The sequence below is a fragment of the Seriola lalandi genome, unplaced genomic scaffold (assembly GCF_002814215.2).
Source record: "Seriola lalandi dorsalis isolate HSWRI2012SDOR001 ecotype SW California unplaced genomic scaffold, Sedor1 jcf7180002054901, whole genome shotgun sequence".
NCBI lineage: Eukaryota > Metazoa > Chordata > Actinopteri > Carangiformes > Carangidae > Seriola > Seriola lalandi.
In genome coordinates this window covers 4,654,521-4,667,134 of record NW_019525453.1, presented here as the reverse complement: position 1 = coordinate 4,667,134, position 12,614 = coordinate 4,654,521, and the positions used below count along the sequence as shown (strand labels likewise).

At 41.2% G+C, this 12,614-nt stretch overlaps 1 protein-coding gene across 1 annotated transcript; it reads right to left on the bottom strand.

Moving 5' to 3' along the window:
- Positions 1-2,461: 2,461 nt before the first annotated feature.
- Positions 2,462-11,935, bottom strand: LOC111672768 (potassium channel, subfamily K, member 13-like). Its single transcript, XM_023430331.2, has 3 exons — positions 11,234-11,935; positions 7,153-7,940; positions 2,462-3,171 (listed from the first exon to the last, which is right to left on the bottom strand). The coding sequence occupies exons 1-3, from the start codon at positions 11,568-11,570 to the stop codon at positions 3,016-3,018; spliced, it is 1,281 nt and encodes a 426-aa protein (XP_023286099.1). The 5' UTR covers positions 11,571-11,935; the 3' UTR covers positions 2,462-3,015.
- Between the last annotated feature and the right edge of the window lie 679 nt (positions 11,936-12,614).

The window sequence follows — 12,614 nt, the reverse complement described above, 5'->3', positions numbered from 1 at the left end:
ATATGCTTATATATATCCTTTAATACAATAATAGACAATAACAATAGCAGGGAATGTAAACCAATGTGTGGTCAAGTGAGGACGAGTGAGGACACTGGGGGACAATGACACTGGGTGAAAGAACCTCCAGACAGAGAGAGAGAGAGAGAGAGAGAGAGAGAGAGAGAGAGAGAGAGAATAGAAGTAACATGTTACTGAATTTTAATTTTTCCTCACTTCATATATATTATACAGTCCATGATGTGACCGGTGTACACCTCCCTGTGCTGTGACTGAATGGATTTATTTACTCGACAGAATGTGACAAAAACGTGATGGGATTATCTTTTATTCTGATAAAGCAGAAAGCTAGGTACTGTGCATGAGTGGCAGGCTCCGTTTCCCTCTTCTCCCCATAGATGAAAGATTAGGGCAACTAAAATCAGTACAGTAAATACATATAAACTAATACAGTTTGTATATAAAATAGCTATAACAATGACCAAAAAAGCAGCATCAATACTAATTTAATACAAATTTTCCCGCCGTCATAATGTAACATCTAAATGTTGCTTACATATAGCATAGCCTCAATATATTGTAAGACACGTTCCTGCAGTACCGGAGGCTGCAGTCTCAGGACCGCAGTGTATTATGAATAATTATATTTCATTTCATTAATATAAATATGGTAGATGGTTGTGTCAATAAAGAAATTAGTTGGTTACTCTTAATATATTTAGGCTATATGAGCTTTCATACTCACTTTCTGTTTACCGTCCATCTTCTTACGAAATGCGGAGCCAACGTGTAAAGTGGCAGTGTCGCCAGAAACTACGGTCCTGAAACTGCAGTCTCCAGTTCTGCAGGAACATTTAACTCAGAATTTCCTCCAGTGAAGAAATCACTTTTTTTTGTTTAAAAGTATTTCCGACAAAGAAAGGGGTAAGACCAGCGTACAGGCAGACTGGCAATGAGGACTTCTGGCTGAAACCCCGGTCGGCCGGTGGTTCATGGACTTTACCGGCTCCAATAACTCCAAGGCTGAAGTTCTTACCCAATCCTACCTTAGAGCCAATTATGGTCTGGATTTACCGAGATGGAGGGACCTACTAGCTGCTAAAGGACTCCAGCTTGACTCAGAACTGGCTTTTCTTCTCCAAAGTGCGTAAGTAACTTGATGACTACATAATGTTACGTGTCTGTTTTTATTCGTGACCGGTTACTGAAGGCATGATAATATTAGCTGACTTGCTGTTTCCATTATTATGAATGTGTTCGGCAAATGTTGCTATGGTTAGCTGGCTAACTGCCAGCGTTGCTAAGGAGCATAACATGGCCATGCTAGTGAGCTAGTGGCTGTGACTAGATTGTTTTTTGTTGGCTCTCATGTTGAAAGAGTACATTTATTCAGTTGTGCATGTTGTGTGTTTAGTGGCTGCTAGCACTTAACTTCATAACACCTTGTTGACTGAGAACGTGAAGGGGGGTTGTGGCCGAAGGGAGGCCGGAATTGTGGCTGACCAAGCGTTTGTTTTGGTCTCAAACGCTGGTGGTCTAATGCGACATATACTCTTTTAACTTTTACCCCTGTGATTTTGAATTTTGGAAATGCTACAAGAAGGCACCATACATTAAAATCTGAAACAAATGCAGTTTTTCCGTGATACAGCCTTATTATGTAGGCTGCTTCAAGGTTGTCTCTCTGTAAATCAGACACACTTAACTCAGATATACAAAAGCTCAGCTGGTGACATCAGAGGTGGAACCTGGGGGATTCTCACCCTGTAATTTCAGCGTCCTCTCCGATGCATTTACATCGAGCATGAAGATGACTATACAATCTGCCTAAATCAAGCATAATGTAGTGTCCACAAGTCGTTCTTGCTCTTAGCTGTTTGCAGGTTTCACCTAAGTCAGTTACTCCACAGGCATGTTATTAACAATCTCTTCCGTCTTTTGTCCTTTGTGTTTACTGTGCTTGGTGTGAATCCAGACAGTGGGAAAAATATAAACCTGACACTTGCTGAGCAAAAATCAAATAATCAGGCCTGTAATTATTTGTTTCAGTTTTTCACATTTACATCAATACCAACCACCTAGGATAATGTGCAGCAAAGCCGAAAGCAAACAGCAGTCTCACATAATAGGTTTCATCTCAGATTCAGAATACTTCTCATTCAGCTTCAGATAGGTCTGTTTGCTTTGTAATGAGGTTCTTTTCAGAGGCTTTGTCTTCTATTTGTCGTGATTATGAATGAATGCAGTAGCAAAGACAGAAGCTATTGAGTAGGATATAATGTGGCTGTAAAACATTTGTCTGAATCCTGAATGATGTGAATGAAGAGTGCCACTGATTGTCTGAATGTAAAATCATGTATTCTTCATTGAAGGTAAACATTTAGTTACCTGTGAATTAGGCTACTTTTTCATTTTCTACATGACACTGTGTTTTATGTAATAACTACCAGTAGACACAAAACCAAAAAACACCCATTTTATTAAAGCTATTTTTCTCTCATTAATGTCCTTTACAGGGACAGATACAGTATGGACGTGGGCAGAGTCATAGTGGGTATTGTAAAGTACTGCAGATGAGTGGAAGTTGTGGTTAGATGTGAAGTAGCTGTGTAGTGCGCATGAGGTCTTTAAAGCATAGATACAATGGCTCTAGGCAGGCTTTTTTATCACCATGGAAACTGAATTCCTAGCGAGGTGGGGGATTGGGCATTCCGGTACTCTGAGCTTTGTCCAGATGTGAGACTCCAGCAAACTATCATGCATCATTCATGTAGCCATGTTCTTGACACAAAGGTGGGCTGAGATGGTTTGTTTCTAAGCCGCAGCTGCTGGGGAGTCAGCCTGCTTGTCAATGGAAAGGATACATTATTTAGTCATGAATTCAGTCTTGTAACACCAAGCAACTCTTGTTTCTTCTTCTGGAAGGCAGTCCTCATTGTCTTTTTGTGCTCACTCGCCTCACCCTCTCAACCCTTTTGTAAAATTTGACAAAAAAAAAGATTCACACTTTTCCCCCTATCTGTCCACACTAGTCTCTGCCAGCCGGTTGTTCATGATGCCCAGGGCGCCCACCCCTCCTGAGAATCCGTTCTGACGTGAACTGGAGCTGCACTGGCGTGGGTGCCCGATGGCCATCTCCGATAGCTGTTTCTGCATAATAGCCAGGTTCACCTGCAGGGAGGGGACAGAAATAGAGAAATCAGAAGATGAGGAAATATTTGCTGTCTGTGTTTGGAAGTGGTACGTGCAACCTGTGAAGCATTGTGAAACAAGAATTAATACAGTCTTGTTGGCAGCAGGCACATCTGATTTAACAGGTGTGATATAGCAGCAGCACAGGGTGTTTTTCTTCTCCTTTGCAGTGTTGATTTAAGTGAACAAAGACAACAAAAACTGACAGAAACCAGATATTTACTCTCCCACACACCAACTGTTCCCTTTCATTTTTCACTCTACAATGCAGTGTGTGGAGAATTTACTCACCTGATGTGTTTTACATTTGTTCGATCAGTATTAAAACCGCATGATATGCAAAAAAACAAAACAAAACACAATCATATTGCGATAACCTTGGCAGATATTGTGATAGGCGATTTAACTTTCATTTCGCTGAAAGAAAAATACAAACATGATGATGTGATTTTTTTTTGGGACTTGTGCCAAACAAATATGTTCCTTTACTTCTGGAGAATATGATTGTAGGCAGTCTCTGTAGCACCACATTGCTTATGGTGCGATGTGGATATTGCACTTGTCCATAATGCAATTTCGATTATATTTTGATTAATTGTTCAGCCCAAGTCAGTATTAAAGCAAATGAGCTGGAGCTATTTTATCTACACACAATTATGTGTAATATCCTTAGGACATGAATCTAGGGATGGCAATATTAGTCCACCACTTTGGTACAGAGTGAAATATCTCTACAACTACATGTTTTCCATTTGGGCTGCACGATATACAAAATAAAACATATAGCAATTATTTTGGCAGATATTGCAATTGTGATATGAGTCTCAATTTCATTTGGAATGATAATTTTTGCATTTCATTTTGACTGAAAATTTTTAAAATGATGATGATGTGATTTTTGTTGGGACTTGTACCAAACAAGCATGCTCTCTTGTGTGTGGAGAATATGATTGTAGGCCGGAGCGCCTCTGTAGCGCCACAATGCTTATGGTTCTAACAATGCACAACAATGTTGTGACACATTTTGCCTTTATCAAAAAAATCGCAGCTCCCGGATTTGGATATTGCACTTGGCAATATTGCAATTTCGATTATATTTGATTAATTGTGCAGCCCTACTTTCCATGAAATGTTGTGCCGACGTTCATAGCCCCAGGAGGATTAGGCCAGCCGCTGACTTTTAGCCTAGCATCACCATGGCACTGACAGTGACGTTGACAATGTTGTCGTTGAGTGGAAGGAGGACTGCCATGAAATGTGGTTCAGTCCTTCGTGTTCCCCTCAGGATGAACTGTAATAACTACTGTGATCACCTGAATTTTCTTTCTGTTCCATCATCAGATCAAAAATTAAATTTTGTCCCATACTTTGGTTTAGGGTCAAATACTGCTCTCATCAGCCTCAGTTATACTTTATCTTTGATGCTAATTAGCACACATTTGCATATTAGCACACTAAGCTAAGACAGTGAACATGGTAAACATTACTGTTATTATGAGCAGATTAGCATGTTGATGCTAATTTAGCTCCACTGTATGCAAGTATAGCCTCATAGTGCTGCTAGCATGGCTGCAGACTCTTCTTGTTATGACAGAAACAAAGAGCATCATTCATAAAATGTTTGTGCACACAATGTCATGGTGTTCAGTTAAACTTGAGATAACCACAAAGTATTTTGTTGCATTAAGATGTAAGTTGTTGTTGTCAGTGTTGTTAGTGCTCTCAGTAAATGGATGTGTCTGATGGGGCCATGAACTGTTGACCTCATCTTCAGTGTCTGCACCGAGTGTTTATAGATCTGCTTCTAAGAATTTAACCACCTTGTGCAGCTAGAGAGGCTACAGCAAAATAAAAATGTATTCCATTAACACCATCTGAACTCTAAAGGCTATTATGAATTTCGAGTTTATGTTGCCACTGAATTCCACCTACATGTCATCGACGTTCAGCTGTCCCCGATTGGAAATGAAAAGGTCAGTGTGTTACCTTGGGCAGCACAAACATTTGAACTTGTAGAAGTCTGTGAAATGTCTCGTCTCCAGCCCTCCCTCTGTCCTCTCCCTCGTATTCTTCTCTCCAAAAGTACAATATCTACACAGCCAGACTTTACATGTGTCGTATGAATAAATGTTCAGACAGACTAGTCTGATATTCAACTGAAATGCCATTTCATGTCATTCATATATTATTATATATTATATAAAGGGCTGAACAAATTGGTAGACAGCAAATCAGAGGTCTGGAATCACAGACCTCTACAGACACGAGGCAATACCATGATTTGCAGGCAAATTTGCTGTCAATCAACACACAAGGGTGCATGCATGTAAGGCTCTGAGGTTTCCATCCAGCTCCAAGCTGAATCAAGCTTTAGTTGTTCTTTTATTTTGAAAGGAGACCAGATTGTGTTTGTTTTTGTGAGTATTGTAAATTTTAATCAGTGTTTTTATGCATAAGAAAACAAACTATAGCATCGTTTGAATTCATCTGTCTGGGCAAGGTGGGGTCATTTTAACATTAGCTGCCCTGGTAAGTGATTTCAGTCATGTCTGGAGCATGTACAGCATGTGGGTAGTTTTTCACAGCAATTACCTACTGTTTTTCGGCAACCTTGCTGGACCTCCTGTGGTTTAAATCTCACTTGGAGTGATGTCCTTGTAACTTAAAGTGGATGTCTGAATTTTTTCTGCAGAAAGGGCAGCTTCCCCTTCTGCTTTTTTCATAACCTCAGGAGGAAATTTGTCTCTTGTGTGAAAATTGAGTAAATGCTAAGCTAGTCAGACAGAAACATGTTAACACCAATTTAGACCTATTTGGGAACCAATATGAAAAAAACACCAGGAGAGCAAGACCTCATACAAGTTCATATTGGACAGGGCAGATTACAGTGACTCACTATCGCCCTTTTGAGGTACAAAGTCATATTACAAGACAAGACTGGCCAGGGCTAGCTGATAATCATGCTAACTCACGCTAACTTGAATAGATATCTCTGGAACACAATAAACTATATATAGTGTATGTATGTATGTATGTATGTATGTATATATATGTATGTATGTATGTATATATATATATATATGTGTGTGTGTGTGTGTGTGTGTGTGTGTGTGTGTGTAAAATATCAGATTCAGTTGTTCATTGTGGGCCAGCACTAATCCTCTGGAAGTGCATGAATTATCAATATGTGTGTCAGTATGTTTGTTGTGTTAATGGTTTGACGTCAGTTTTTATCACCTGCTTGCTACAGCATCGCACCATTTAGTCAGTCAAAACCCTCAGGCTTTAATCACCATGTGTGAAAATCTAGTTTTTTTGAGTTTATAGTGAGTTCATAATCCTTGGGAGCATGGTTTTGACATTCAACAGCTCACACTGCTCACTCCTCTTATCTCAGTGGGGTAGCTGTTATGGAAATGTACGGACAATTGACACCTAACTGTCTAGAAGGGCTGTCGAGAAATTTTACAAATAATGTTTATGTAACCTAGAAAACAACAGCAAAAAATAAACTGCTGCTTATACAAACAGGAGGCTCTTATCAAAATATGAATCATTATATGAATTATTTAACCTTTGTTAAACCACCAATCATTGGTGTTGCTTATCTTTTATTTTTAATATTTTAATGAGTTTCAGTGATAATAAGTCTACACGTATGTTATGGCTCATGAGGAATCTCTATTGACAATTGTGCTGCCTTACAGCATAAAAAATTCAATTAGGCTTATAATGATGGAGATGACTGAGAGCAGGGTGAAGGAGTTAATGAGTACAGTAAGCACGACTACAGGGAAACAAGGTTACTGACTAAATGTTGTACTCATGTGAGCAGTAAAATCAAATTATTCTAGGTATTAACAGAATATCCTGTGTGCAATAACATGCGTGATTACATTAACCATGTGAAATGTCACACGAGCTGTTTGCCACAGCCTGATCGAGCCCTGCAGCTCTCACCTTATTGGCTGCTAAGAAGTCCCGCATGGAGATCATCTCCCCAGACATCCTGCGCCCAGTGTCAGTCTCGCTCTCGTTGATGGCGTCTGTCTCGATCGAGGGGTCTCTGCGGGTACGCAGGTGACCTGGGGCCACCACGTTCTGTCGGGGGTGCCGGTGCGGATGGTGACCCCTCCTAGGGAAACAGCAGCGGCAGGGGGCTTCCAGCCTCCTTAGTAGCCAGTTGAGGACCTGCTTGATGACAATGGAGATGACATTGAAGAGGGAGTAGATGCAGCAAACGCCGGTGAGGATGAAGAAGAAGTTGCCCAGCCGGTATGCAGCTGTTGCGTGGCCCTCGTAGACGACCCGCTGGCTGCTCACCATATCTCCAAAACCGATGGTGCTAAAGGCCACAAAACAGAAGTAGAGTGAGTCCAGGTAGCCCCAGCCCTCGGCCGCTGAGTACATGAATGAAGCGCAGCAGGACACCAAGATGGCTGCCGCTCCTAGGATGAGCATGACGCAGTAGACCGAAGGCTTCCAGCCAGCCAGATCCTCCCCTTTTCCCCCTCCACCTCCTGCAGCTCCACCTTCTCTGTTTCCTTCAGACACTTGCCGGCCATTTTGTGGGAGCACAGCCTTGTTATGGCGTCGTTCGTGACAGGACTTAAGGACAACGGCGATGACGGTGATGACACGCTCCAGAAAGAGGTTGAAGAAGAGGATGGTGGCTGCGCAGCCAAGCAGGCCGTAGAACATCAGGAAGACTTTTCCTCCAATGGTGGCAGGCGTGGTCATCCCAAACCCTGGGATACACACAAAAAATAATATGAAATATGTTAAAATTACACAATGAAACTGGTGTTATGGCAAAATCAAATGAAGAGAATACTAGGAAGAGCAGCTTCCTCGATGTTTTGCCTCTGAATGAAATAATTGTTTTACATAAAAGCATTACATTCACTTTAACAACTGCTTAGTCTTACTCAGTGCCTCCATTTTTCTTTCAAGCACACACTTAAGTGCTCTAAGGAAATGAATGGGTTATTTGTAGAGGAGATAACGGTGGTCATTGCCTCCAGCTTCTTTTACTCACCTTTAAAACCAAACGTGCACCCTCTCTGTCATTAACAAAGATGGCTAATTACTGAGCTCGTCTTCTTCCTAGTGAATATTATACTCACACAACAGCTTCACTCCACTGGGTTGCCATTGGTGATGCACTCTCCCTCCTCTTTTTCTCTCCGTCTCTCGCTCCCTCTCTTTTTGTCACTCAATTTAAGAGCTGAGTCCAAGCACATCACTGCAATCAGTCCCAATGTGTCGGGTTGTCTAACATTTCACTGTATTCCACACAGTTATTTGGCTAAGATTCGAACCCATTTGACTGGTTTCACCTTAAGGGGAACTGAGATGCTGTTTTTAAGAGACTTCTCTTTTGTCTCTTGAGAACGGGCAGAACAGGCCTTCCTATCGACTGCACCAGTATCAGTGAAGTATCTTTTTCATCCCTCACTTAACACTGAAAGCTCAATGAAGCGCTGTCTGTCTGGCTGCTCTTCTTTTTCAGTTTATCACATTCATAACATTGTTGAAAATGTGAGCACTTATAATTCTCACGGCGATTTCACGCGCCGTGTAACGAATTGACTTCTTACAGGTAGGTATAGCAGCTGTAGAGCCTTACAACACGAGAGCTCTTTTCTGTAGAGAAACAAAGATGAATGTTAAGGTGTCTCGCGTCATGAAAAGCATACTCTGCAGCAAGACTAATTGCCACTGTGCCACAGGCGGGCTTCTTGCAGAGGATTTGATTGCCTCCACATTCAAAATTGGTTCTCAAGGTGCAAATTGAGCCGGAGTTTTCTTCCAAATACGCCGATAAAGCCAAATGAACTGGATTTTATAGATGTGTTTTTCTTTCCTTCTTGTTTTGTTAAGCCCGGTTAAATGCGATGTTGATGAGTCATTTAACCTGTTTAATAAAATATACAGCCCATAAAAGAAAGGGGAGAAAACAGTGCGCTACTGTGTCAGTATGACATCTGTGTCAGGAACAAAAGCTGTGAACATAGTGGGTGTTAATGGAGGTGCTGGGCTGTGCTACACAGTCCCGGCTTTTTCCTCCTAAATTCAGCGTCACTCACTCAAGAAAGATATTTAAACCAGTAAAAAGATGTGGGAGGTGTACTTAACTTCTTCTCATAAGTTTTTATATACACAGGCTTGTGCTTTTGACTATTTATCAATGAACTTTTATTATCTTTTGAACTGATGATTCAAACTGGACAGTTTCATGCCCATGCAAGCTGTAGAACTGTGACTTAACAGATACCTCAAACATGAATGTGATATCAATCTTCTAATCTACTTTGACTGTAAACCTACCTATGCACAATGTTATCATATATTTTAATTAGGCCATTTAACCAAATAGAGTTTTATTATCGCAATCTTATAGTAAAACTCTTCTTTTGCTCTTCAACTCTAAACATGACTGTGCATATTTTCTGACCACACATGCACTTGAGATATTAAAAAGATGCACCACTCTCTAGTACTCCTCCATGTATTTATCCAAGCTCTGCAAGCATGCAGCACTCTCAGAGAGGATGCAAAATGATGCTGTGTTTGTGAAGGGCTTTACTCCAAAAACCAAGGGATGAGAGTGTAGGAACAGAGAAGATGAAAAGGCTAAAGAATGCTCAGATTGATCTCTCTCAGCATACAGGATATGTACAGGAGGTTGCAGCAATGATGACAATACTTCATACTTGCACTGTTATAACCATAAACTCACACTTGTAACGCAGTCTGTGATTGTGGAGTGTTATGCAGGAGCATTTTGAAATTGTCTGCATTCATACGCAGAACAATGATGCTTCTTCTCTTGGGAGGCTACTTGAGTGAAAGATGTGATGAAGTTTGTGTTTAAAAATCAGAATGTTGTCTTTGCTACTCTCAGAGGAAGGTGCAGAAGGAAATTCATCTTGGAAATTGTCAGACTGTCAGAATAATTGGATCAATCTTGCAGCAAGGCCTCTTTGTAGGCCACAATCTATCTAAAAAAAAAAATGAGGTCGTATAAAATGTGATCATTTTGGAAATTGGCTTGACAAACCCCAGGTCCTTCATCACCTTCCCTCTGATTTAAATGGCGATGGTCTTTCCAGTCATCTAATCGGAGGGCTTGTCAAACTGTCAACTGTCATAAATTCAAAATCACCCCGATCAAAGATGTTGAAATGGCGCTAACCTATCAGGTACTGAGAAATAATCGCCTGAGTGTGCAGGTACAAATCAGGGGTATCAGCAACAACAGATCAGTGAGTTTATTGTCACTCTGTGTAACAGTGCTATTCCCTAGAAGGATGGCTCTGTCTCTCTGCTCCGTCTGTCATACTGACACTAACACCTGTAGTGCTCTCAGACAGTCCTGGAGAGTCTGAGCTGAAATGGAGAACAAATTGTCAGGGACAAATCTTGCGCTAAGGCAGAGATTACATTTTTAAAAAAACATTTTTTTTTTTATCTTTCTTTCTTTTTTTTCCCTCTGAGCTTTGTTCTACCCAAAGAAACAGACTGCAGGAACTGATGCTTCAAAATGAAACATGCGTGGTCAAAGAGGAGACTCATCAAACACAGGTGGAACTAATTACATTAATTAAGGCTTCATTCTGTTCAGCTTTGCTACATCCAGGGCTCCGGTCATGTGTATGCTGGATCACTGCCTGTATTGATATGTTACATGGGAAAAAGTCCATTACACACAATATATTATTACTGTTTTGTGTGAAAGTTTGAAACCTAACTTGCTTTCTAAGACATTTTCAGCAGAAAATGAAATGAGTGTGAAAATAATTTAGCCATTTTGGCTCATAGAAAGTGAGTAACTCATGGCCTTGAGTTTGCTGTAGTGTTTGTAAACTGTGAAAGACAATTTGTGACACAGTCATCTGTAATTACATATAACAGACAAAACATACACATGAGGTAAAAACTGATTATCCTAGAAGAGAGGTCAAATCGATTTGGAAATGAATGTGTTTTCAGAAATTGCATTTTAACACCGTTTTAAGCGCCTCTCTCTTCATCTCACCAATGGTTGATACCACAGTTCCCACGAAGTAAAAAGCGCCGGTGAAGTCCCATCGTGGTCTGATTGTGTCCACACGGATACCGGCTACGTTCGCCTCCTCGTAGTTCCTGAGGAAGTTGTTCAGGTCCTTCTTACTCAGGTTATACTTCTGGCTGAAATGCTCGAACCTCTGCGCCCAGCGCTCCTTCGCCTCTCGCTCCTTTGGCTGCTCCAGTGCGGAGAAAACTGCCGCCCCACAGAAGAGATAGATGATGATGAACAGTGCCAGCAGCAGGAACCTCGCGTTATCTTCGTTTATTGGACCGTAGCCGCAGCAACAACCGCTCCTACATGCCATTATTTTGCTGTTGTCACCGTGGTACAGTTGCAGTGAGGGACCTGTGGCATGGTGGTCTCGAATAAAACGCTCTTTTCCTCGGGAGAAACGTTGCAAAGATATTTTTTTTTTTTTACAAAAGAAAAGTCCTGAGCAGTACAAGTAAATGGTCAGGTAGTTTGTAATCGAGCTGTGGATTCGGCATTTTGCTCACGGGCATCTGCACTGTCCAAAGTCCAAAACGTTCATGCCAACGCGTTCTTTAGCGACTTCTCACTTCATTTCCAACGACTGTACTCTTCGGTGTGGGCTGCCAAGATGCACAGAGAGGAGGAAAGATCCGCGCAGCAACCTGTGGATGCAGGGAGTCGTGCTGTTGTGCGCTGTGATCCTGCCTCTCCAAAGAAGTCTCCACCCCAGAGCGCGCGTTTTACGCACCCCGGACAGACCACCATAATAAGAATGAATTTACAGGGTCCGTCCATTCATCACCGTATGCGAAGTCTATCTTGACATATCTGCTGATTCCAGAATTCATTTCCACATTTCAATTGTAAAAGAGGCTGATGTGTTAATGAGTCCCAAACTGACCTGAAAATGTTCGACCTGACCCCAACTTTGGAGGCTTGATTCTGACAATATAGCGCACGTTTGCATAGTGAGATCAATATCACTTGACCTTTCCGAGCTCTGATGAGAGATTCATGCTCCTGTCCATGCTTACCCAGGGACGATGTGAGCAAATGTCACAACGGAACGAAGGCTGGAAATAAATTATTCAGGATCACAGGGACAACAAAAAGCCATTTCTGTAATACTGGGAATTTAACACAACGATGACGCGTGCAAGGCCATTTCAGCACCATGGACAGAGCGTTAGATCACACTTTACAACAAGGTTTTATATTTTTTGGAAATAACAAAGTTTTTACTTTGCCAGAACTACTTTAAAAATCAATTGAAAGCTGCTCAAAGTGAACCAGAAAGTGTTCACTGGACCAGTTATTAGCATTTTGTACTCTTAAATATTAAAGCCCAGATGAAATTGTTTTTTTTTAAGAGAGT